The sequence below is a fragment of the Zonotrichia albicollis genome, chromosome 4 (genome assembly GCF_047830755.1).
Source record: "Zonotrichia albicollis isolate bZonAlb1 chromosome 4, bZonAlb1.hap1, whole genome shotgun sequence".
NCBI classification, from domain to species: domain Eukaryota; kingdom Metazoa; phylum Chordata; class Aves; order Passeriformes; family Passerellidae; genus Zonotrichia; species Zonotrichia albicollis.
In genome coordinates this window covers 301,869-326,999 of record NC_133822.1, presented here as the reverse complement: position 1 = coordinate 326,999, position 25,131 = coordinate 301,869, and the positions used below count along the sequence as shown (strand labels likewise).

Sequence of the window (25,131 nt, the reverse complement as noted above, 5' to 3'; positions counted from 1 at the left end):
GTAACTAACAATAAAAACAACTCCATGCCACCCCACAATGAAGTTGCTGTTCTGGTACCTTTGATGTCCTGATGTCCATTTAATGCTTCATCACACAAAGATGCAGCATATATATATATATATATATATATATATATATATATATATATATATAAACAATTTTACTCATGTAAGAATGGTTTTCGGTTTTGAATTTTGGAAATACACAGCTGTATACACATTTTGATAAGTTTCCATAGCTCCATCTTCCCCTCAAAATTTATTCTGGGACTAAACTGGAATTATGTATCCCAATGCTCTCTTGACTTCTCAGTGCAAAAACTCAGTGCAAAAGACTCTTTAATTAATCTGAAATTTGAAATACTCTGGAGAGTAATCAGATGGTGAATGCTTGTCACAGAGAACAGATTTAACACAGGTATCCTAAGGATGTGAAGAAGGACTATTCTAGAGTGATCACCTCATGTCCTTGTGCAGATAACAAATGCAAAGTAACTTTTCCCTGATAAACCTCCCCTGACACAGCTTATTTACCTGGATATTTGAATCTGGAGTTCCTCCACACGCATGGTCATATGTTTCACCTGGTCCTGTAGCACAACACAAGCTTCCTCTTTCCAACGTATTTCTTCTTCTTTCTTTTGAATAGTTTCAGTGAATTTCTTCTCCCATGTTTTTGATTCATCTATCACTCTATCCCTGTCATCCTGAAGGGAAGACATGCTCCTGGTGAAGGCTGCAAGCTGGGCTAGTGTTTTGTTTAGATTGCCTTCCAGCTGCTTGGCTTCTCGATCCTTTGTCTTCAAGGAGTCCTGCAGATCACCAACTGTTGTTTCCATATGGTCCTTCTCTCTCTGCAATGTTGCCAGCTTTGCTTCCATGCTTTTGATCTCCTTTGAGTGCTTGTCTTTTTCCTGTTCCAGTCTTCTCTCAAAGTCTTCATCCTTTTTCTTCATTTGAATTTTAATTTGCTCTTTGTTTGCTTGTAACTCTTCCTTCACTTTGATACTCTCAGCTAAAACCCTTGCTGCCTCACTCTGAGTGTCATCCAACACTACTCTGCAGTGAGCAAGCTCTGCCTGGGCTTTCTTGGTGTCTTCAACTGCTTTAGCTGAAGTTTCTTTGGCTGCTTCCACCTCTTTCTGAGTCTCACTCTGCAGAAATTCCAGAGCTTTTACTGTTCTTTCTAAACTACTGTTCTTTTCCTGGCTTTTGATACAGTCCTTCTGCAGCTGCTTAATCTCCTGCTGTTTCTGTTTCAGCAGTTCTTGAAGCTCCTTTATATGTGTGCTGCTTTCTCCTCTCCAATTGTATTTTAGCTTTCCCACAAATTCCTTGTGCTCTTCTGAACTCACTTTGCTTTTCTCCTTTGCCATCTGACTTTTCTCCTCCTCCAGTTCATGCATCATTCTCTGCAAAGTCTGAAGCTCATGTTTCAGTTGATCATTTTTGATTTGGAAGTCTGTTGCATCTTGCTGATAGTTTCCAATGCTTCCATTCAGTTCTGCCAGCTGATTCATGAGCCTTTCTTCCAAGTCATCCTTTTCAGCCTCTAGAGCATCCTTCAGTGCTGTCATTCTGATGAGATCGTCTCTGGCTTCTTGGACCTTTTGCTCCATCTTTGCTACCGTGGCCTGCAAATCATTCACTTCACAGACTTTCTCTCCCATTTGGTACTCTAAAGCCCTTTTCTCACCTGCTAAAGTCTCAGCACACCTGCGGATGTCACCCAGCTGTTGCTCTGAAGCCCTTCTATCATCTTCCATCTCTGCAATTCGCCTGGTGAGCTCAGCTATTTGCTGTCTGTAGAGACCAGGATCCTCACAAGGTCTCTCACTTTCAGATGCCTCTTGTTCCAGCTCTGCAGCACGAGGCTGTGGTTGAAAAGGTACATTCACTTGATTTTCAGACTCTTCTGTTGGTGATGGTGTGGCAGCTGCCTTATCAGTTTCTTGCCCCGCTGTCTGCTGGGCAACACACCTGTCCACAAGTTCTCTGCTTTCCTTCAGCTTAGACTCTGTTACCTGCAAAAGGCACTTCAAGTCCACAATCTCTTGATTCAGAGACTCCTTTTCAGCCATTGCTGTCTCAAGCTGAGTAGAAAGAGACTGGCACTCCTTCCTAGAGCACTCCAGGTCTTCTTTCAGGCTAGTGTTTGTAAAGCTCTCTCCAGTCCTGTGCAGCTCTCCATTTGTAAAATGCATCTCTACTCTAAGCTTCTCATTCTCCTCCTCCAGTTCCAGGATCTTTTGTTGCTTTGATTTTGCAAATTTCCTCATTTTCTCCTTCATTTCATCCATTTCCTGTTCAGTTTCTTGTAGCTGCTTTTCTGTTTCCTGCTTTTTTGCTTCAGCCCCTTTGAGCTGAATGAAAATTTCCTGCTTTTCCTGCCTAACAGTTTCCAACACACGCTGAATTCGCTCAGCCTCATTACTCACATTCTCATATGACTGCAGCAGAGTTTCATATTCTCCCTGAAGCTCCTTGTATTTCTCCTGCCACTCAGACCTCTCAGTGGCTTGAAAGCTCTTCAATGATTCCACCTCCTTCTCCAGCTTCTCCTTCTCTAGAACAACTCCATCCAGAGTAAGTGTAAGGTTTTTACAGCATCCATCAAGGTTCTGATTTTCTCCAAGTAGTTTATCAATTTCTGCAGTAAGTTTTTCTCGCTCTCCAGTGAGGCACACTAACTTTTCTCTTAAGGTATCTGTTTCTTTAACATGGCCACATACTTGGCTTTCCATATCTGTCAGCTTGACAGAAAGACTGTCAATAGTAATTTTAGCATTAGCCAGCTCTTCTTTTAGAGATTTGCTCTCATTTAGCGCCTCTTTTCTATAGATAAGTGCTGCTTGCAACTTTCTCTGCATTTGGTTCTTCTGCTTAGCTGCTTCCGCATTGTCCTTGTGCTTCTCCTGAATTTCAAGCATCTCCGTTTGTAGTCGCTTGCTTTGCTCCTCATGCACCTGAGCCTGAGCCTCCAACTGACTACACAGTCTTTGGACTGATTCCTCTTTTTCCAGCAATTGTGCCTGCACATTATTGAGAGTGTCACTTTTCTCCTTTAACTGCTGGCTAAGAAATTCTATTTCTTCATCCTTTTGGTGCACAAGAATTTTCAAGTCTTCCAGACTGGCCACTCCAAAAATTTTTCCTTGATTCTCCTCCAATTCTGTCTGAAGACTTGCTCCCTTAGCTTCAGCTTGGTCAGAGGTTCTCTTCAGCCCTTCTATCTCTACAAACAACTGTGCTATGTGCTGCTGCAAATCAAAGATCAATTCTGATTTGTGAGCAAGCTCCCTTTGCATATGGCTGACACTACATTCCAATTTCTCTTTCTCCATCTGCAATTTGTCAAGGTGTTCTTTCCACTCTTCCTCAGAAATATCTGCAACTTGTACAAGCTTTTTAATTGTTATATCTTCTGCTTCCATGCATGAAGAATCCAACCTACCTTGACTCCTAAAAATACTCTCTGCTGATCCTTTCTGCTCTTGGAGCTGTCTGAGCTGAGCCTGGATACTGTCTTTCTCTTTGCTTTGCCGATCAAATTTTTCTTGCAGGATGTTGTAATCATCTTTTTGCTGTTTCAATTGTTCTCTGTGATGCCTGTCTTTTTCTTGAGCCTTTTTTATAGTGTCTTTGCGAGATATGAGAGCTTCTTGAAGTTTTTTTTGAAGTTGTTCTTTTTCTTGTTCAAGAACAGAAATCTTTTCTCTAAGAGCAGACTTTTGTTCTTCTTCCAGATCTGTACCTGCTGAACTATGTTTCTCATTTACTTCATCATCTTCTGGGCTTTCATTGGTTTCAGTCAGTTTGTCAGGAACTGTCTGATGCTCCATGAGTTCATCTTTAACTGAAGAAGTGTTTGCCTTATCTTGCAAGCGTTGCCTCATTTCCTCAATCACTGCCTGCAGTTGTGCTTCAGTAGTTTCTTTTTCCTTCCGCATGCTCTGCAGCTCAGATTCCTTTTCAGAAAGCAGCTGAACTAGATAGTCCTCACGGGGCTGGTTTTCAAGACCCATTTCTTTGCTGATCATGCTTCTCATGTCCTCCTCCCCTGCAGCTGCCTGAGCCTCTGAGGTTTCTGATTTTTGTTCTCTATTCAGTTGTTCTAATTCATTCTCCAATCTGGTTACCTTCTTCAGAAGCTCCTTCCTGTTCACAAGTACTGCTTGCAGCTTCCGCTTTACTTGCTCATTTTCTTTTCTCAGAAGTTCAACTTGATTTACTAATTCCTCATTTTCTTTACTCCCTGCTTCTGTCTCATTCTGCTGCTTGGACACCCCACACTTCAGACATGTATCTTTTGCTCCTATGTTCTGCTCTTTTTCTTCCTGGGATTTTAATAACAGACTTGTCTGCTCCTTAAGACTCTTCAGCTCGTTTCCTAGAGCAAATTTCTCTTCATTCAGCAGGACCATTTTCTCAGACATGCTGACACTGATCTCTGCCATCTGTTGGTCCCTTTCCTGCAAGGCCTGTTGCAGGCTCTCTATAGACCTGGTGTGCTCAGCAACGAGCTGTTCCAGGCTTGCTGCCTCACGTCCCTTTAAGGTTAACTTGTGGGAAAGCTCTTCCATCTCTGCTGTATTCTTCCTCAAAAGTTGTCCTAGATCAAGTACTTCACATTCCTTTGTCTCAACCTGGCTTCTCAGATCCTTCAGTTGCATGTCCTGGTCAGAAAGCTGAAGTTGTGCTTCATCCAAGTCCTTTTGCAAAGCTTCAATTTTTATATCCTTGGATTTAAATTCATTTTTAAGGCTCTGGATTTGCTCTCTTAGAAGGCTGCTTTGACTGTCTGACAGTCTCTGCTTTTCTGAAAGAGCTAGCTCTTCCTCCAGTTGCTTCACTTGCTCCTTCAGTTCTGTTATGGTAGAAAGTTCTTTGGCCTGACACGAGAGCTGATCTTGCTCATCAGTCAAAACACAAAATGTACTGTCAGGATCCTCTGCTTTTTTCCTGTATTCCTCTGCCAACTGGTTTAGCCTATTTATTTCTGCACATTTTTCTCCTAGTTCTTTTCTAAAGGATTCTTCTGATTTCTGCAGCATTATTTGCAGTTCTGTAATTTGGTTTTGTAACTTGATGAGCTCCTGAGACTGAGAGGTGCCGGGACTTCCCTGAGGCTCATCTTGGAAGCTGATTCCATTTTCCTGAAGAAAGCCAGTTTTCTGCATTTCTGTTTCTTTCAGCAATAAGACACTCTGTGTATCTGAAGCGTTCTGCTCCTCCCTCTCCAGACACTGTATCTGTGAATTCTCTCCCAGCTGGTTAGCTTCTGTTTGGCTGCCTGTAGAAGTTTGGCCACTGGGGCCCTTGAGTTGGCTTTTCAGAAAAGTTACTTCTTCTTGGGCTTCCTTCAGTTCCAGCAGCAAAACTGACAGCTCCTTCTGTTTCTCCACAGCAATATAGTCTAGAATTCCAGGTGGACAACTTTCCTCAGTAAACTGCTGGCTTCTATTGGTAAAGCTATCTGTTCTTGCCTAAAAGAAAATAGCAGACATCATTTTTCCTTTGAATCTTGTGAAAGGGCCACTCTGGAAGTATCTGCTTTCCACAGTTTGTAACTGTCTCAAGCTGGCTTCTGCAATAAATGGAAGCCCTGCCAATAACAGGGGAACTCTGTCTTGGCAGTGGGGGTGGACTTGGTGACCTCCAGAGGTCCCTTCTGACCCCAACTGTTCTGTGATTCTGTGACTCCCCGCGTCACTTCTGCTAATTTCAGTTTCTGAAGTCGCAGCATGAAAGATTCTGGCTGCAGGATCACACCATAACAACTTCCTATTCCCTTTTACCCCCCTTCTCTCTTGATTGCAAGATAGTCTAACTCTGAACTGCTTAAGTTCTCCTGTGATTCTAACAAGCCCTCTTAAGACACTTAACCAGTCACATTTTCATGCCATCCTATTCATAGCCTCTGAACAAGGAGGGTTTTGTCCCCTATTCCATCAGTCCATTTAACATGGCAAGGAAGCAGGATAGAAACCCACATTCCAATCTGTGTCTGTGCCCAAAGTGAAAGCACTAGACAAAGCACCTGGAACAAAGTGCTTGGCTTTTTCCAAGTTACTATTTTTAAGTTTCTTCCCATCCCCCAAAACAGATTACAAAAGAAAAGCACTCACAAATCCTCCCCAGACAGCTTGGATCAACAGCCCACCAAAAAGTCAACGTGCTACTGTAAAGACCTGGAGGGCAGAAACAGCTTGTGGGGAACCATTAAAGGAGACCTGCTCTTAAAAAGTCTGCTGTCATAATGAAACAACCACTTTAAGTCACAGGAGAGTAAAAAGAGACAACTCTTTGAGGCTTTTAAACTAAATTAAAGTTTTTGTATCTGCAAATGCATACATTACTGAGACCAAAAGGGTTTTGGACTATGTTTGTACCTCAGAGAGGACAGAAGTGTCACCAAAAGGCTTTTGCATTTCAGAATTCACCAGCTCTCCTGACACACCTAGTGAGAAAAGGAACACTTGTCACTATCAGTGCAACAGTTTGCAGGTAAAGTCAGTAGGCAGAGCAAAGGGACATGAAATGGGACCAAAGCTTCTATAAAAGGTGAGAAAAGACAAAAAAAAAAAAAAAAAAAAAAAGGCAGCAAACTAAGCACAGAAGAAAACAACACAGAGTTTGAGTCTTTGCAGTGCACAGACATCCTGTTTTGGTTTAACTCCAACCACTAATTCAGACACTGCAGCTGCAGCACGGCTCTGTGCAATCTTCTGCGTTTGCTGCATCACCTGCACACAGCACTCCTGACCCCTGAAGGAGGATCAGATTGGTTTCACTGCTGTTTTCCTCCATGTGGGATGTGGCATGGAATTCCAGACACAAAAAGACATTTACTGGCTTGCAGAGAAACACACAGTTCTTAATTTTATCTTAATTCTCCTCTGTGCATCTACAAACGCACTCCTTCAAACCCTTCTCTCTTCCTAACTTTAGCAACCACTTCTTTTTTTCTCTTCTGGTATATCCTACCCATCCCACATTAGAATGTTCTCTTCTACCTCACGTAAATATTTTCTACCTTCTGTAGGTTACAATCTTTAGATTCTGACCTCAGAGCACCTCCTTCTAAATAATCTTAAAATTTGTCCCTGAAACTCCTCAAATTTTCACAATTGTCTTGTCACGTGCCTCATTCTGTGTCCTCACCTGTAGAAGAAGAGCAGTCTACATAGGAGGCTGGAGCTTCCACAGTCCACAGGTCTTGCAATTTTGCCTCAGCACCAATATTTTTATTCTGTGAGATGAAGAACAAAACACTGAGCTTTGAGCCAGGATCCTGCTATGAGGAGACAGCTCTCTTAGCTGTCTACTGCTCTGCCAGCTCTAAGTAAAACCTATCAGAGTTTGGACACAACTCTGAAGCCTAAAGAAAATAAATAAATAAATAAATAAATAAATAAATAAATAAACAATGAAAAAGAGACTAATTTTGATGTTAAGCAATAGACTAAGACATATCTCAGCAGATCAACAGATCAATGGATGCAATGATCTAAACAACTTCCTTCCCACCTTGAGATGGTTTCTCTTCCACCTTCACTCCCTCAAAGGCACTAACCACAGTATCACAACCATTCATTGAGCACCCAGGCAGAGAAGGTGAGAAATCATGTGTCTATGCCTCACTGCTCCAGCAGATACAGAACCTGCAGCTTTCCCAATAAAGTTAGGCTAGGCTCTACCACACAAGCAAACCAAGAACCCCACAAGAACCTTTTAACTGTTAGATGCCTTAACCTGGGTTTGGGTAACTATTACTTGCCCTAAAGCCATGGGTCAGGTGCACAAATGATCGGAATAGCTGTCCAAGTGTAAAAACTTAGATGTAAGCTATTTAGCTGGACTCTATTTTTATAATGAAGACATTGAAATGGACAATTCCAGGGTTGTTTTCATTGACCCATTTTCAACATTCACCTTGCTGCAAGTGAGGCATATGCTAAGGAACCTGTTTTTTCCACTGTCTATAAAGGGGCAGTAGAAAACAGTTCAAATGCCTACACGTGCCTTTGAAAAGCCTGCGTGTGTGGGTGTGTGCGCATTCCCACTGATCTACCAGCTCACAGCTTGCAGGCACTTGGAAGGGGAATGAATGACTCAAAATGCTTCTCTGTTTCCAAATACCAACTTTCACCTTAATACTTCACAGTAACACGCAAACCCTCTGATAGAGAGGAATGTATTAGATAAAACACAGCATTAATCTTCCCCCTGTGGACACGATGGGCCAGCAGAGCAGGCTGCAGAGAGCCAGACCTGGCTCTAAGCTAATGACCAGGTTCAGAGCAAAGCCTCAGTACAGACACACAGAGGCTGTCATCTCCCTCCCCACGCTGAACAGAAGGCCAAGCAGCAGGCTCCTAACCCTGCATTCTGCCCAACAACAGCCTGGCTGCACTGGCACCTGCGGCGGGACACGGGACAGCAGCACAAGGACAGTGCCCACCTGTCCCTGTGACAGAGCAGCACAAGGACAGTGCCCACCTGTCCCTGTCACTGAGCAGCACAAGGACAGTGCCCACCTGTCCCCACTGATGGAGCAGCACAAGGACAGTGCCCACCTGTCCCTGTCACTGAGCAGCACAAGGACAGTGCCCACCTGTCCCCACTGATGGAGCAGCACAAGGACAGTGCCCACCTGTCCCTGTCACTGAGCAGCACAAGGACAGTGCCCACCTGTCCCACTCACGGAGCAGCACAAGGACAGTGCCCACCTGTCCCTGTCACTGAGCAGCACAAGGACAGTGCCCACCTGTCCCCACTGATGGAGCAGCACAAGGACAGTGCCCACCTGTCCCACTCACGGAGCAGCACAAGGACAGTGCCCACCTGTCCCCACTCACAGAGCAGCACAAGGACAGTGCCCACCTGTCCCCACTCACAGAGCAGCACAAGGACAGTGCCCACCTGTCCCACTCATGGAGTACACAGCTCCCCAGCCATTACACAGCATTAGGGCAGTGGGAATGGTTTGAAAGGCATCTTAGATAATGACAGCTGAGCCTTTGGAATTTTATTTCCAGAGACACTGCTATTCCAGAGACACTGCTAGGGAATTTTATTTCCAGAGACACATAGCTCTGCTAAAAAACTAACAACAGGCAGAAAATAGCACAAATGTGCTATTACTAACTATTATTTAACAAATAGTTAAAATAGCACAAGTGTGGACCGGATGGATGAAGGACACAAGAAATGCACACAGCTGGCAAAGGGAAACACAGTCTGTTACTAACACAGCACAAGCTGTATTTGGAAGCTATTTCTGTCTTTCACCATTAATCCAGTTAATAATAACCTTTAAAGAGGATTGGTACAAAAGACCATGACAGCTTAGCTGTTTTAAGGCCAGTCCTTGACCTATTTTATTTCAGCAGCTTTATCATTACCTGTTCTGCATCTTCTGTGGCCATCACAGCTTCCTGCTGAGACTCCTGGAGAACAAGCTGCAAATGTGGTATTTCTGAAACATTCAAACACAAAAAATTTCTTTGACACTTAAGATTTTGTTTTAGACAGCAACAGAATATTCTTCCAGGAGCTTTTGAGAAAGGACACATGGCTGTCAATAACACTTATGTAGTGGAAATATGTACTGTCATGGGATAATGTGGGTTTGGTTTTATTTAAGGGGCAACCACACAACCAACATGGTCTTTTAAGCAGCTTTTAGAAAAGGACAATTGTTGTCATACAGACACACTGAAAGACAGGTAATAGAGATTCACTTTTTAAGAAACATTTTTATAAACGAGAGGAAAGGAAGAACTATTGTGGAAAGATGTTTCAAATTTCATTTGGAAAAAATAAAATAAGAAATTGTTACAAATGTACAAGAAAAATACATTCTAATTCATCTCAGTTCTAATTAATGTATTAGGTGATGGCTTAGCTCTTTAGCATAGGAGCCATTTGTAAAGCAACAAATACTGTGTCTTCCCAGAAATATCAATTTAGAAGCATTAAAAAACAGGCCCCATTTTTGTGAACGTGTTAACTAGCAATGATGGTATGAAAAACAGGTTAATATATATGCAAAATAAAACTCAGGACCAAGTTAAACAGTTCTCTAAGGGGTACAAATTTCTGTACTTTTCACTTCTGAGCATGCAGTGAGGACACACATACCATCAATATACAGTACAAGGTTTTCTTCTGTTCTCCTTCACACACTTTTCTACATACAATTGATAATACAAAACTGTATTTGCTAAGTACTATAGAAGCTGAGGAAGCTCAAATGAACGTTTTGTGAATTCTAACAATTGGAAGGCAGTCTGTGTTTTCTGTGTAATGGCTTTCCTTTATTGATCCCTACTCTGCTCTAGTCTTTCCACCAAGTGAACTCCAGACAATGTTCCCTTACACAGCAGGAGGAGATACCTTCAATCCCTCCAAGAGCTGCCTCAAGAGAAGTTCAAGGAATCCATACAGACGTAAAGAGAGTTACAGGTATTCTGGTCTAATGCACTGCTAAGCCCATGGAAATTAAGGCTGTACAAGGATTTCATGAATCTTTATATTTCAAACAACAGCTTGAAATTTGAAGGGATTTGTTAAGGTCTACTTGAAAAGCACCAGAAATTACAAAATATAAAGTAACTATAAATCCTTATTTCATTCTACCAAAGTCAGGAATGGATTATGGTGGCAGTTTTTGGCATCCCGCTTTAATTAAGACTGACAATTTCACGACACAAAGGAGTAACAAAGCACTTAGAACCTATATAGCAGACTATATATAGCCTGAGGAATGCAGCTATGCAGCCCTTGTGCACAGTGAGGTTTAGTAAAGCCAAGGGCAAGGCCCTACACCTGACCTGGGGCAATCCCCAGTACCAGCACAGACTGTGGGGTGAATGGATGGAAAACAGGCTACAAAAACTCTGGAATTCTGGTAAACTAAAAATTGGACAGGAGCTGGCAATGTGTGCCTGCAGCCCAGAAAGCCAATCATACCCTGGGCTGCACCAAAAGAGGTGTGGGCAGCAGGCTGAAGGAGATAATTCTCACCCTCTTCCCTGCTTTTGTTAGGCCCCAGAGCACTGTGTCCAGTTCTGGGGTTCCCCTGTACAAGACAGATGTGAATCTGCTGGAGTGAGTCCAGAAGAAATGACAAAAATGACCAGAAGGCTGGAACATATCTCCCATGACGAAAGGCTGAGAGACCCGTGGTTGCTCAGCCTGGAGAAGAAAGGCTTCAGAGAGGCCCTACTGCAGCTTTTCAAGAGGGCTGCTTCACCCTGGATTGCCCAGAGAAGCTGTCAGCTGCCCCATCACTGGACATATTCAAAGTCACATTGGATGGGGCTCTGAGCAACCTGACCTGGTGCAGGATGCCTCTGCTCAGGGCAGGGGCGATGGACCAGATGATCTTTATCAGTTCCTTCCAACCCAAACCATGCCACGATTCTAAACAATGTCTTGAAGTTCATTAAAAATCTACATCTCTGAGATCTTGGAACAAAAAAAGAGAAATATGATGTTCTAGGACTGTAGGAATCTGGTTTATTGGCGATTATTCCCCATCTTTGAATGACAGGAAGCAAAATGAATCTATTTCTTAAAAATCAAGGCAGCCTACTGTCACAGAGCACCCAGACCCTGAAGTAAACACATAAGGGAATCCACTGCTTTACAGTAAAATTCCAAGAGAGCTGTGATATTGCTGCTAGCAGTCTACACGACCAGACACTCAAAATCAATGTAATTGTCTGGGGTTTTTTATATGGGGCATGTATACAGGTCCCTTACTGTTTCAGCAAAAGCTATCAAAAATATCCTTCCCAGAAGTACCACCTGCAGATTGTCAGCATCTTGTACTGGGGAAAGCTACCACTTTAGGTCTATCTTTTGTAGAAACTAATTCTAGAATGATTCTTAAGTATATTAAGAATATTAAAACAGGTAAGGTAATCATACAACCTTCTGTCTTCTGTCTTTCCAAGTTTTCTGCGGGTAGGAATGAAGTCTCATTCTGGTCTTCCTGATCTACTATTTTTTTCTGTGATGCTGATTCATCCTGTTTAAACAGGATGAAAGGGACAAAGACAAATTTTAATACAATTTATAAAAACATATTAGTCTTTGATCATTTGGTTAACTTAAAAAAAAAAAATCAATTGGAAACTTTTAAATTACTTGAATTGACTTCTACTTCTTTACAGGCTTCTGTAGTCATAACATGACTGCCCATCAACTGAGAGAACTAACAGAAGCCTTTCTCAAGCAATGCATGATAAAAAAAGGAATTCTAGACATTTAATTCGGCTTCAGTTCCTAAATATACCAGAAAAATTAATGAGAATAATTTGAAAATATCAAACCTGTTGCTCCAGTTCAGAGAGCTGCACTTGTGGCTGGGATTTCAGCTCGTCCTGACAGCAGACAAATTCTTCAAACTTCTGTAGAAGTTCATCTGACAGAGGGGAAAGAGGGGAGTTAAGGTCTGTTCTTGTCTTTTTTGCCACACTATGTCCATTTTACACACGTGCACAACAGTTTATTAGTATATTTATTCATAATAGTTTATGAAATCTCTTCTCTCTTAGTCACTGCTTCAGCTTTGGGCCATAAAGAAGCTGGAAGAAAACCTGAAATAAGAGCTTGAGGCAAGATCAATGTTATTATTTTTAACACAGGTCTATGGAGAAAATGGTACAGTTTGCTTTTCTTGGTTGTTTTACTTATAATTTCAGTAGAAATTCACACTGTGAAGAACAAGGCACATATAAAAAGGACTTGTTTAAGTTGGCAGAAAAAAATCAAACAAATCAATAAAATCAACTAAAACAATACATCCAGCTCAAGAAACCTCCATAAGCCCCAAAAGACAAGAGGCTGGGACAGTACACAAGCAAAGCACCATAAATGCTGCCCCACACTCCTGCTCCTCTTGCAGCTGCCAAAGACAGAACAGTGGGATCGAACCAGCTCCCCTTAGTGTGATTCAGCAGCACCATTCCTGTGTCCCTGTGCAATCAGGAATTGTTACATCAAGCCACTCTTATGAACTGTTATAAAAGCAAAGGCAAAGAGAAGGCAGCCCAGGAGGAGCTGCTCCCCCTGAGTGCTGTGGCTGCTCACCCCGTGGTGCCTGTGCTGCAGCTCCGTGTCCCACAGCTGGCACTGAGGGCTGGCCAGTGTCCTGCTCCAGCTGCTCCTGCTCAGCCCCAGGGACAGCACGGCCACGTGGCAGCTCCTCTTCAGCCACCGCGAGACGGCTGAGCAGCCGCTCCTTCTCCTCCACCTCCAGCCTGCGTGCCTGCTCCAGGTCTCTGTACTGCACCTCGAGCTCAGCTTGTGCTCTTCTGGCCTCCTCCAGCTGCTCTGAGAGACCCTGCACCTCCTCCTGCAAGCGATGGGAAGCCAGCTTCCTCTCAGCCAGCTCCAGCTCCATCTTCTCCCTGAGATCCTGAGCCCCTTGTCTCTCTGCATCTAACACATCCCTCATGGAGCTTAGTTCCACTTCCATCTTCTGGCACTGATCTAGGAGCGTCTGTAAAACGATACAGAAATTAATTTCTCTCTCAACTAGTTAAATACCTTGACAAAGCAAAGCACGTGAACTAGATTTTAAGGTTCTTATTAAATCCTTTTAAGATATCTGAGTAGCAAAAGGGAGGAAACAAACATGTCAGAAATTTCAATTTCTTAATCCTATCTATATAGTCATACGTGCACAGACGTGATCTCATTCTCTTCACACTCCAAACTGATGAAGCCAGAGCCAATCCCACTCCACAAGCTGCGCCACCAGATAAGCAAGTTCTCAGCAAGACATACCAAAGAATAGCTGTTTCTGCTCTGATCTGGCCTGGCAGTCCAGAAACACTGAGGCTTCAGCAGCACTGTGTTAGGCATTTCTGCTTTTGGGGAAGGTTTGTGTGTTTGGCTTTGAAAGTACAGTCAGCAGCATGGGTATGGAGAGATGCATACCCTGCCCACCTGCCCTGGATCATCAGAGCTGGCAACTGCAGCACCCACTGTGTGGCTGTACCTGCTGTGAGCTGTGCACACAGACCTGCAGCTCTAACACCTGACCCAGGGAGGGCGGCCCCAGCTGATTTCATGATGGAAAGATGGTTCCAAAAAAACCTAATCTGGTAACTTCTGAGCCACTGACAAAGGCCCCATCCACCACACACACACACATACCTGGTTTTGTTTTTCAGCAGTGTGTAACTCCTGCTGCAGCAGTTCTACCACCTGAGTTCGTCCTAACAGAGCTGCTTCCTGCTCCTCGAGCTTTCTCTGAAGTGTGCGCAGGTTCTGTGAGAGAGACAAGGCCATTCCAGCATTCCAGTAAATTCAGATTCCCACGTTTCATCCATATACCTCGTTTTTGTAACACACTTACTGTGATAGCCTGAATTAACTAATTTTTGTTGACACCTATTCTGGAGCCCTGGTGCAGTAGGAGGAGCTTACTTGTTGAAGTGTTACATTATATTTACATTACATTTACATTAAAAGTGTAAGAAGTGTTACATTATTGTGCTCCAGTTCCCTGCTTCATGAACAGGGAACTGGAGCACAATAATGTAACACTTCTTTCAACTGTTCTTTCTCTTTGACTGATAGCAAACCAGCAGATTGAAACTAAGGACTCAAAGCTCCAACTAGCAATCCAAAAAAGTCCAAACAATCAAAACATCTTCCCTCTTATCCCTTCTGAGTTACTTTAACGAGAACTGCTCTTTCAGAGTGTCCTCTGTTTTCCTTCCTCCTCCCATCATATGATTATTATATAAAATATACCTGTTGCATCTCTACTTCCGTATCTGACTGGACCACCATCTTGAGCAATTCAGCTCGATGCTGCTGCACATGCTCTTCCAGGAGAGCTTCCTTCTCCTGAACCACCTCCTGCAGGGAGCTCAGCTGAAAACACAAGCCACAAAATAAAAACAAACCAACAAGGTTATGAAGCTGACAGACACATAGGCTTGCTTTCAACATCCACCAGCACATTGTGTGTGCGATGGAGTTTTCAGCTGGACAATCTTACACATCATCTTGGTCAAACAGTATCTTTACTTGGTGTCTTTATCCTACTATTATGTGTATAACAACTGAGAAGATTTGAGATCCCAGAAAGCAAAAAGCATAGAATTTAATCTACAAATATGTAGAATAATAAAATAAATTATTACTATATAATTAACAGTTCATAAAACTTCTGGGCTTTTAACTGTATAGGATGCAGCCCAATTTACAGTTCAAAAGCTAAACCTGCCATTTTGAGTACTAAAAAAATCTTTCCACAAATAACTACAACATACCATTAACGCTGTGACATCCCGTGATAAACAGCTGCCCTGACACCCACAGCAGAACACAGAGAGGCGATGGCAGGCAGGGAAGAACCCAAATTGTGACTCAGAGGAAGGGACACCCCATCCAGGCCCTTCCAGGGACTGTTTTCCCCCTCCTCAGAGAGCCCTCAGTCCCACTGTCCAAGGGTGAAACCTATCTCTCACCCACAGAGCACCTTCTGCACCAAGGGTGGGTCTGGCCTGGGGTAGAGGATGAAGGGCAGGACAAGATCATTTGGGGATTGTGAAAGATTTAGGTAATGTTTAGAGAAGGAGCCAGTGGCAGGGAAATGGATGGACCTAGGTGATTTGAGGAGGCACAAGACTGACAAAATTGAGGTAAGGTAATTGAAGACCAGCTGTGTAAGCATTGTTCTATTATTGCATACTAGTCTAAGCAGTGAGGTGGGAAACACAGACTGATAAATAGACAGAAATTTCTGTACCTGTGTTGCATACTTGACTTCAGCATCCTTCAGATTCACTTCAGCTACAGCCAGCTGTTTCTTCAGGTCCTGAACAGTCTCCTCTTGCTCCCTGAGCTGCTTCTTCAGTACTTCCACCTCCTCTCTGTGCCCTTCACTTGTATTTTTGTTTTTCTGGCGTTGCAAGAGGAAAAAAGTGGGAAGAGAAACAGAAGAAAGTAAACTTATCAGTATTATTGGTTAATAAATTAAATAAATTAATTATAAAAAATACACTATAACGCTACTTTACTCTTGGCTCCTAATCAGATGATTATTTTTACTACACTACTTCATTTCTTAACTTTACATTTGTTTCTTTAAATGAAGTTGTCCTATGTTAAGTAACTATTTTCCCTATTTCTGTGTAGAGATGCACAAGATGCTTTTAATTGGGAAGTGTCAAAACACTTGGCAGGGCTTACAGTCCATGACTGCTCACTATATAATCTAAGGCAAATTAGATTATTAAATACATTATTTATTATATGACTTCCCTGATTTCTGAGGCTTTTTAACATCACAAATTTCTCTAATAACAGAAATAAAAACATTTAAAAATTAATTATAGAAGAATATTCTCCATGTGACAAAAGGGTAGACATTCTAGAGTACAGAAAATGCCTATGGAAGTCTCTTTAGACTACAGGATTATTAGCAATGAACTTATTAGTTACAAGCAAAGGGAACAGGCAAACAATTATCAGTTCTACTCCACTTAAATCCTCTGTTTACGACCAAGAAATGTAAACAACAGTTCACATAAAATGTGCTTAGGCTGTGTTGACTCAGACAACCCAGCACGCTACACCTGCACTCTTCTCTCTGTCTCTCCAGCTGGGTGAGGGCAGGTCCCTCCCCACCTGTCCCTGAGCAGACAAAACCTGTTCTGCATTCTTACCTCAGCACTTCCAGCTACTGCCATCACACAGTGCTGGGTATTTTGTACTCAATATATATAAAATACATCTCTTCCACTTTTTATTTGTGGCAGGTATTGGGTCAAACACCATCAATAACACAGGAATTCTACAGAGTATTTATGTCTTTAAACCCAATCTGAAAATACCATGAAGGCTTTTAAAAGTACTTATACATTAGTGTAATTAGGGTAAGAGGCTACTGCTCCTCAAAAGCTGTTTCACCTACAGAGAAAGTCATTGGCAGGAGGCAGAACAGACAGACCAAGAAGCTTCAGTTGCAGTTAAATTTAGAAATAGAACAAGACAGAAAAATAAAGAATAGATATGCAGGAAGCTCTAAGAAGCCAGGATATACATAACTTGTAAGCCTGGGGCAGAGGAGCTGCTGGGGGAAGACAGCTGGATTAGTTTGCTTACTTGTAATTGGCTTTCAGGATGGATACTCACAGTTGGATTTTACAAAGCCTCTTACACTGACCATTACATGAAGTGCCACACGTAAGGACAGTAGCACAGCCACAAAGAGCTCAAGCTTTTAAATACTATGTTTTTTCAAGATGTGTAAGTTCTTATATCTGAACATAATTTATCTTTACCCACTTCAAAAGTTTGAGAGGAGCCTCAATTGTCCTGTACACAAATACTATCTGAGAGGAGGAGATAAGATGATTTTTTCCATTCTTCTCAAAATAAGTCACTCTGTTAAAAGCCCAGGAAGTAAGAGTACTTGTTAGATATTTAAAATACAGCCTTCCCACAGGGCGCACATCACCGAGAGAAAAAACACAGTCCTTTGCTAATATTCAATACTTCAGCATAAGATGCAACTCTAACCTAGAATTTTCACCATCAAATGGGAGGGTAGCTGTCTAGGAAATAGCCCCATTACTCAGGACAGCATCTACTTGGAGAAATAAGTTTAAATAAAGGACTCTGTATTTTCTAAGTAGGTCTAACCTTGCAAGAAAGAAGCTAGTGCTTTCTGAGTCAAATACAAAATATTGCAGGTAACTGCCCTAACATAATTTCACTCAAACTATGTTCTAACCCAAACCAAATAAGGCTGTGGACCATACCATGTCCACTGGAGACTGTCTCAAGCCCTCATTCCTCTAATTAGAAGGCCATTTTTCTTAATGGCTAATTTACATTCATCTGCATTATCCTTTAACAGTTTGCCCACTTTCTTGAAGCTCACCTTCCTCCTACAGCTGTAGAGAGAAATGGCATTTCCGCTCTGACTTTGGTTGACTAAGTAACCAAGCTGTTCGAATGTCTCCCAAGTGCAGCTACTAACATGATGGGAGAAAAACTCTCTTGCTGCTCTCAGAATTTATCTTTCCTGATTCCAAAGAAGCAGAACATGACAACACTGCACACAAGGCCTTGCGACTCTCAGTAGAATAGCTAGAACGGTATGTAAAAAAGACAAGGTCTCTTTTTAAAATCTATATTGCACCAATTAACTGATGCTCAGCTTTCTCTCATTTTGCCTTCTTCAACTGATAAATTTGAATTTTGAAGCAAGAACACTCACCACTCCTCAACAGCAAGTCTGCACAAAGTCATGTAACAGCACATGGATGTTACACAGACATGCTGCAGATAGATAAACTGAGAAAGAGCCTCAGCACCAGGAGAGGAATGTCAAGTAACACAGCTAACAGCTCCTGTGGCCTTGACTAGTCTCTACAGCCAGGGAATGCTGTTCATGCATTCATGACTGTGCACTGGTTAAATTTTGCTTCATTTTTCTATTATGGCAATCCTTGAGATTATCCAATTCTTCATGTATGAAACCAGATGTTGCTTTGCATTGAGAAAGGCTCTCAAGTTGGTACTGGGAATTACAGAAGTACATTTCTATGATTTTAGGATGCTCTCAATCAAAAATAGTCAGCACAAGTCATAGAATTGATCTTCATTAGCAGTCGCTTCTCATCCGACAGCTCTCACAGGCACCTTTTATTGTTCCCTACAATATTTTAATATTTTTTTCAATATCTGAAATAGCTTTTATGTTCTCTGGTTTAATGAACATCATCTGATGTCTGGAAACCATTCTGAACATCTATGCCATTTCTCTTCCACAATATTACAAACTTTTTAAAGAAAATATTGTTTTGCTGATCACATAGTCAAGTTTTCAAAAATTACCAGCTCCAGTGGGAGCTTCTAGTTAGTAGCTAACAGCCTCTTCAATGTCTTCATAGAAGACACTTTTCCCTCAGTTTTACCTAGCGTTACACAATTATGGTCTGTCAGCCATAAAGCTTTATGGTAGCTCAGGAAGCTACACAACTCGAAAAAAATTTATATTTATTTTTTTATATTAAAGTTACTGCCTTCCAGTTTCAATGACCTCCTTACCTCATTGTTTTTGTACACCAGCCAACCTTTGCTGTACTGACATGACAGGCAACATTTTGAAACTCATAGCTCAGACAGACATACAGTTTCTGCAGGAAACAGTTCAGCTACAATGGATTTCCAAAGTTATGCAGAGGGAAACCAGCCCATCACCTTGATGAGATCAAGCTGAGCCCTCCAAGGGCATCTGCAGTACAAGGAAGCTAGACAGACAGGCTTCCTACAGCACAGGTACAGACATCCTTGCTGGAATTACAAACATCCTGCTAGTAAGACAAATAGACCCTGCTGGGTCACTGTGATCAGGCAGTACCAGGTTATCAGTAGAAGCTACATCTTTTAAATAGCCCCCTTCTCCTAACCTTGGGATCCTCCAGCTCTGCTGCTGAGGCCTGTGCAGGCAGTGGCGCTCCTTTCTCGGTCAGCTCCTCGATGCGTTTGTTCAGAGAGGCCAGTTTGGCTTTGGCTTGAAGTTTAAGTTTCATCACCTTGGCATCTGCGGCCTCTCGCTCTTTCTGGAAGAGAAGGACACAAACTGACTGCCCTGGCTCCAGTGCTGCTACCCAAGAAGCACCACTTTGAGAAAGCTACACGGTTTGTCAGCCTGCTATATTCTGTTTAGCCCTGCCTGCCCAGTACCAGCACTATCTAAAACACATCTGCAAACCAAATTTGTTCTGAAACACCACACATCCCAACACTGTGGCTTCTACCCCAGCACTTCCTTCCAAAGGACAGAGCACCCAGGGACTTCACTCAGCAGTGAATACAAACTCAGTTTGACTTTCTCTGCTACATGCAGTCCCCCAGAACCATCTCAAGTAACCACACTCCCACCACACCTCAGGGTGGACAACAACTATCTTTGGGAATGCCTCATGAAACCACCGGACCAGTGGATGAGCACAGCACAGGTTTCTCTGTGTCAAACACGCTGAAGTGGGGAAAGAACAACGTCACACAAGATATTAGTACTTATTAGAGCCACTAGGAATCTGCATGGGCCTCAAAGGGCTCCGAGACAAAATGCTGTGTAATTTGGATGTAACTTATCTACTGTAGTCTAAATTAACCCAAGCAAACTAACAGATGATATCCTACATCTCTTAGGGTCATCCATTATTCAAACTCCAATATTTCTCGGGAACTGATACCATTTGTATCTCACGTTCAAAAGAAACCAGAGACAGGCTTGCACAGAAGACTGAAGCAGCATTTTACTCTTGGTCCTCAGAGAAAGAAATGGTACCTTGAGCACAGTTTCTTTTTCCAGGAGCAGGGCATCCTTTTCTCGAATCAAATCCTTCAGCTGAACAACCAGCTTTTCTGTTTGGGCTAGGCGCTCCAACACCTCCTCAGGTGCCTCCTCCATGCCTTCTGCTTCTGACTGCAAAGCTTCTACCTGAAACAATAAAATCAGTGCTCTGAAGGAAAAAAAACCCTATTAACAACCTGCAGCAGAGCATCCACATGATAGCTTCAGCTCCAGTCCTCAGTGCTGCACTCTGCTCCCTGCAGGCATTTCATGAAGTCTGTAGAAATATACAGTTAGATGAAACCAGGAGGAAACTCAGAGAACTTTTAAGCCAACACACAAAAACAAAGAGTACCTTGCTGAACACCACATGAACAAATCTGAAACGAGAGGGACCCTCACACATTGTCCACAGTCTCAATACCAAAGGGCAGCACAAAGATGAAGCCTCCCACTATGACCCAACCATGCAGAGCTTCCCCTTCTGCTGCACACAATTACCAGTACTCTTAGAAGTCTTTCTTCACCCGAATTCTAGTTTGTTTCCTCGGATCACACTGAGATGTGGAAACTGAGGAGATTATGGTCTGCCCAACAGAAATGCTGACTTAGGAGGTGAGGAGTAGAAGAAAGAGTGGAATAACAGCTCAGTCTAGTGCTCAGCAAGGAAGAAGCAGGAGTCAGTTCTCAGTGCAGTCTAACGAACCAGGCTCCCCAAACTAATTGTCAATAAGATCTGAAAGTCTTTAGATAACACTGTACTTACAGCAATAGATGGTTCAGTAACTGCATCTCCATCATCCCCAGACAGCTCTTGTAAAACAGTACTTGCTAAACCTGACAAACGGCTCAGCATCTTGAGCCTAAAACAAAACCAAGAATCAGAATACAGAGTCAAAGCTGCTATGAAGAATAAGCTCCTTTATGCCGGTCTCTAATGTTACAGCAGTTGGTGACCACGCTTGTAGGAATTTGTCTCCTATGCTAAGACAGAGAAAAGCTGAAGTAAAACTTCAGGAAAAAAGAAATGGTCATGTTAACAGGAGCTGCCAGACCCTCTGAATATTAAAGCAGAGGATGTGCTGGTGTCAAGAACATGAAGATTCCTTCACTGCTCCACATGTATGATTGAAAAATACACTTTTATACCAGATGCCAAGTCATCCTCATAGCTCATTCTTGATCTTTATGAACAATGACATTACAGAACCACAATCTGTTCAGTTTACTGAAAAGAAAGGTGATTGTTAAATGATGCCATTTCTCTACAGGCCAAACATGGCCTGTAACCCATGTTTGGAATCTTTTAATATGATGTCTCTGCCTCACTAGAAGCAGGCTCCTGAAGCTGACTACACAGATCCACTCATTCCTGACCTCTTTTGTCTTACTAAGCAAATCTTTGGTCCTAGATTGCCACTTAAATGTGTGGAAATATTGACACTGGGAAGGAGCAGCTCACGACTCATCTGCAGCAGTCACCTGATCTTGCACAAGTAGAAAACATGACACTGCACATTGTCACGCATCAATAGCAGAAAAGACCATATGAATACTAACCTGCTTTGTACTCCAAGGAGCTCATGGGTCTCCTGATTCAATAGTAGGGTTTCCAAGGTAGAGCAGTCACACACAGGTCTTTCTTGCCACTCCTTATTATCTCTTGAGTACTGACAGGTTGCATGAACCAAGACTTTTGATAGAGAGAGAAGCAAAAAAGAACAAAAACAAAAAAATAAATTATCCAATAATAAAGAAATAAGCCCATCCTTCATCCTACACAGCACACTCCAGGACTGTTAGTTAGTCACTTGCAATACACATGAAAAGTGAGACAAGTCTGCTCTGTTTGGGAACATGGATTTGCAGACATGCCCTGGTTTCTCACACTGCATACACAGCATGAGCTTAGTCTCCTCAGCCCAGGGAATAGAACACTCCAGCAACAGTTAGTGTAGCAAAAAGGCATGCAGCAAGAGGCCAGGCCTAAGACAGGCTCCTGTAAAGAGCTCAGATGAAACTCCTCCAGAAGCACAGTCCAAATGTGCTTTGGGCTGCTCATGTTCTGCAACAACACAGCAGCCACTGAAACAAGTCCTGGTGCTTTGCTCACTTCTCAGCTGGCCCTGGGCGAGACGTGAGGCATGCAATTCCAGTACAGCTTCACAGCTCCTGCCAGGGAGATTTCTTCTGGCAACATCAACTGCTCACCGATGCGGTAACGAGACACTCATGTGGAGACCTGGAATGTCTGGAATCCATCGTAAGAACAATAAAGTATTTATAGTTCTGTAAACCATCACTCCCACAATGCCCCAGTGAGGAACTGGGCCTGCTGTCTTGGCAATGATGCATTTTAGGAAAGAGCCATCCAAATGCAAGAATGCCTCTTTCTAACTGTCTCCAACACTTGAAGAGGATGGGTCTGATCTTCCAACTGAGCATTAGGCCACAGCCTCCTAAAGTCAGAAATGCAAAATATGTGGCTGGGACTGAGAGAACCAATAGATGAATTATTAGAACTGGTATTAGAAATACAAAAAAGAAGCAGAATCTAGGCATCTGCATGGGTCTGAGCACTTATCTGCTTGCTACAGGCACTACAATTTCAGGCATGCCTACCTGGACTGAGAAAACGTTCCTTGGCATTTGTCCAGGTTAACCTGACACCGCCCTCAAGTTAGTGAGCCTTGCTGGGTTTGGCTCACAGCTGATCACCTTAAAAACACAAAGAGAGGAACCACCTGCACGGATGGGGACATTAACAACCTGAACTCCAGCCTTAGAAATTTGTGTCTTTTGAAATAATTTTTAATTTACATTCTCAGGTCAGCCAGATATGGCAAGGGATGTGAATGGGAAGCAAACAGTGATTCTACAATTCTGCAAACAGCAACAAGTTTGCTGTCTGTGTAGAAGAAATAGGGAAAACACAGGCCTAGGTGGGCCACTGCTCTGGAGAGCATCCCTTGGACCACATCTCTGAAAGCAGCACTGTAGAGAGGCTGGGGATTGCGGTGGACAGCTGAGCTAGGCCACCAATGCACGCTTGTGACAGAGCCCAGCAGCAGCATCCTGGGCTGCAGCACGAGGAAGGTGATCCTTCCTCTCTGCCAGGCACTGGTGAGGCCATGTCTGGAGTCATGTGTCCTGTTCTGGGCACCCCACAACAAGAGGTGCAAGCTTGTTGGAGAAAATTCAGTTGAGGACAACATAAATAAACACAAATGAATAAATAAAAGGCTCAAGGAGAATCTTATCGAAGAACCAGACTGGCTGAAGTTAGGAGGTTATCTGGTCTAAGCTCCCTGCTCAAACAGAAGCTGTGCAGGCAGCTTCTGAATATCTCCAAGGATAGAGGCTTCACAACTTCCTGGACAACCTATGCCAGTGCTCATCAAGCCATAGAGTGAAGAAGTATTTTCTGATGATCAAGGTAATCACCTGTGTCTCAGGTCATGCTCACAACTTCTCGTCCTTTCACCAGACACCACTGCAAAGAGCCTGGCTCTGCCTTCTCTGAGCCCTCCCTGAGAACAAAACCAGGAACAGGCATAACATGGCTTTAAATGGTCTCAAAGCCAACAGCCTGAACAGGAGGCGGTGGCTGGCCTGTGCATCAGCCTCAAGGCAGGAATATCCTGGTGTTGTACAATTGCAAACACGAAAGGACAGAGGTTTTTCCGTGTTCCACTGCCTCACCCCAATAAAGCAAACAGTGCTCTCAGAGACAAGGCTGGTGCTCTCCCAGGCTCACACCTGGATTCACCACCTATGGATTCCCACCTCTGTTATGAACAGCAGAACACAAGGAGCCTCGCACTGCTCCGGATGTGAGCCAGGATCCTTTACATCCTCTGCCTTTGCTCAGTATTCCTGTGACTAATGAACTTTTGCAGGGGAAACTTGGCTTTGAACACTGGAACTACAGACCAGCAGTGATGTGGAGGAGGCTGCTTTTCCCTGAAATACACATCGCTGACCCAAACAGTCAAAGCCCACTGCTAGTTTGCACAGCCTGCATCAAGCAGCACATTTCTATCCCTGGGTATCAGCCACAGCAAAGAAAAACTTGACAATATTCTTCCCTAATTTATTATATTATAAGTTTATTATACATAAATGAAGTTAATTCCTTGCATTTCCCTTCGTTTAAAATCAAACACGCATTAAAAGCACTGCTGCTGTACACAAGCCCTGGGCCAAACTTCTCCCGCTGTGCGGAGGGGTTCCAAGGAAAGCCGGGAGGGACGGGCAGCACTGGAGCGCCGCGCTGTTCCGGGAGCGGGGACAGCGGGCAGCGCCGACGGGCCCCGGCGGCCCCGCAAATGTACCGGAGCGCACGCGAACCGCCCCGGACCGGGCTGCGCTCCCGGCACCCGCGGGCAGCGCCGCCAGCGTCCCACGGCCGTGGGGACACGGGGCGGGACGTGGCAAAGCCCAGAGCGAGAAGAGAGGCTCGCCCCGGCCCACCGCCCCTTACGGTCCCGGGGGGCTGCGAACCCTTCCCGTCCGCGCACGGCCACGAAAGGAGCCCGACCAGCGACTGCCGCCGAGAGCTGGGTGGCAGAGCCCGTGGTCCGAGCAGAGCAGGGGGAGAGCACCCGGGGCGGGGGGAAGCACTAACCTGCAGCACGGCAGGAGAGCAGCGCCGAGGAGCGGCTCGAACCTGCCAAGGAGCTCCCGCCACCGCCGGAGCACTCCGCCACGCCACCTCAGCACCGGAACGCGCCGCCGCCACTTCCGCCTCCGCGGGCCCCGCCCCCGGGGCAGAGGGACCAATC

At 43.7% G+C, this 25,131-nt stretch overlaps 1 protein-coding gene across 3 annotated transcripts in view; it reads right to left on the bottom strand.

The window, feature by feature from the left end:
* Positions 1-25,131, bottom strand: part of GOLGB1 (golgin B1) — a 37,352-nt gene extending 12,221 nt beyond the window's left edge. The window contains exons 1-16 of one of the 3 annotated variants that reach the window (XM_074540247.1): positions 24,975-25,103; positions 22,970-23,065; positions 21,908-22,040; positions 21,114-21,210; positions 20,342-20,494; positions 19,455-19,607; positions 15,782-15,934; positions 14,779-14,901; positions 14,176-14,289; positions 13,105-13,516; positions 12,345-12,436; positions 11,944-12,040; positions 9,408-9,481; positions 7,165-7,252; positions 6,393-6,460; positions 535-5,486 (exon numbers count right to left, since the gene is read on the bottom strand). In XM_074540247.1, the coding sequence (XP_074396348.1) occupies positions 535-5,486; positions 6,393-6,460; positions 7,165-7,252; positions 9,408-9,481; positions 11,944-12,040; positions 12,345-12,436; positions 13,105-13,516; positions 14,176-14,289; positions 14,779-14,901; positions 15,782-15,934; positions 19,455-19,607; positions 20,342-20,494; positions 21,114-21,203 (6,569 nt within the window). In that variant the 5' untranslated portion in view covers positions 21,204-21,210; positions 21,908-22,040; positions 22,970-23,065; positions 24,975-25,103. Of the gene's footprint in view, positions 1-534; positions 5,487-6,392; positions 6,461-7,164; positions 7,253-9,407; positions 9,482-11,943; positions 12,041-12,344; positions 12,437-13,104; positions 13,517-14,175; positions 14,290-14,778; positions 14,902-15,781; positions 15,935-19,454; positions 19,608-20,341; positions 20,495-21,113; positions 21,211-21,907; positions 22,041-22,460; positions 22,599-22,969; positions 23,066-24,974 lie in introns of all 3 variants that reach the window. The other 2 variants (XM_074540248.1, XM_074540246.1) reach the window with 2 other exon arrangements.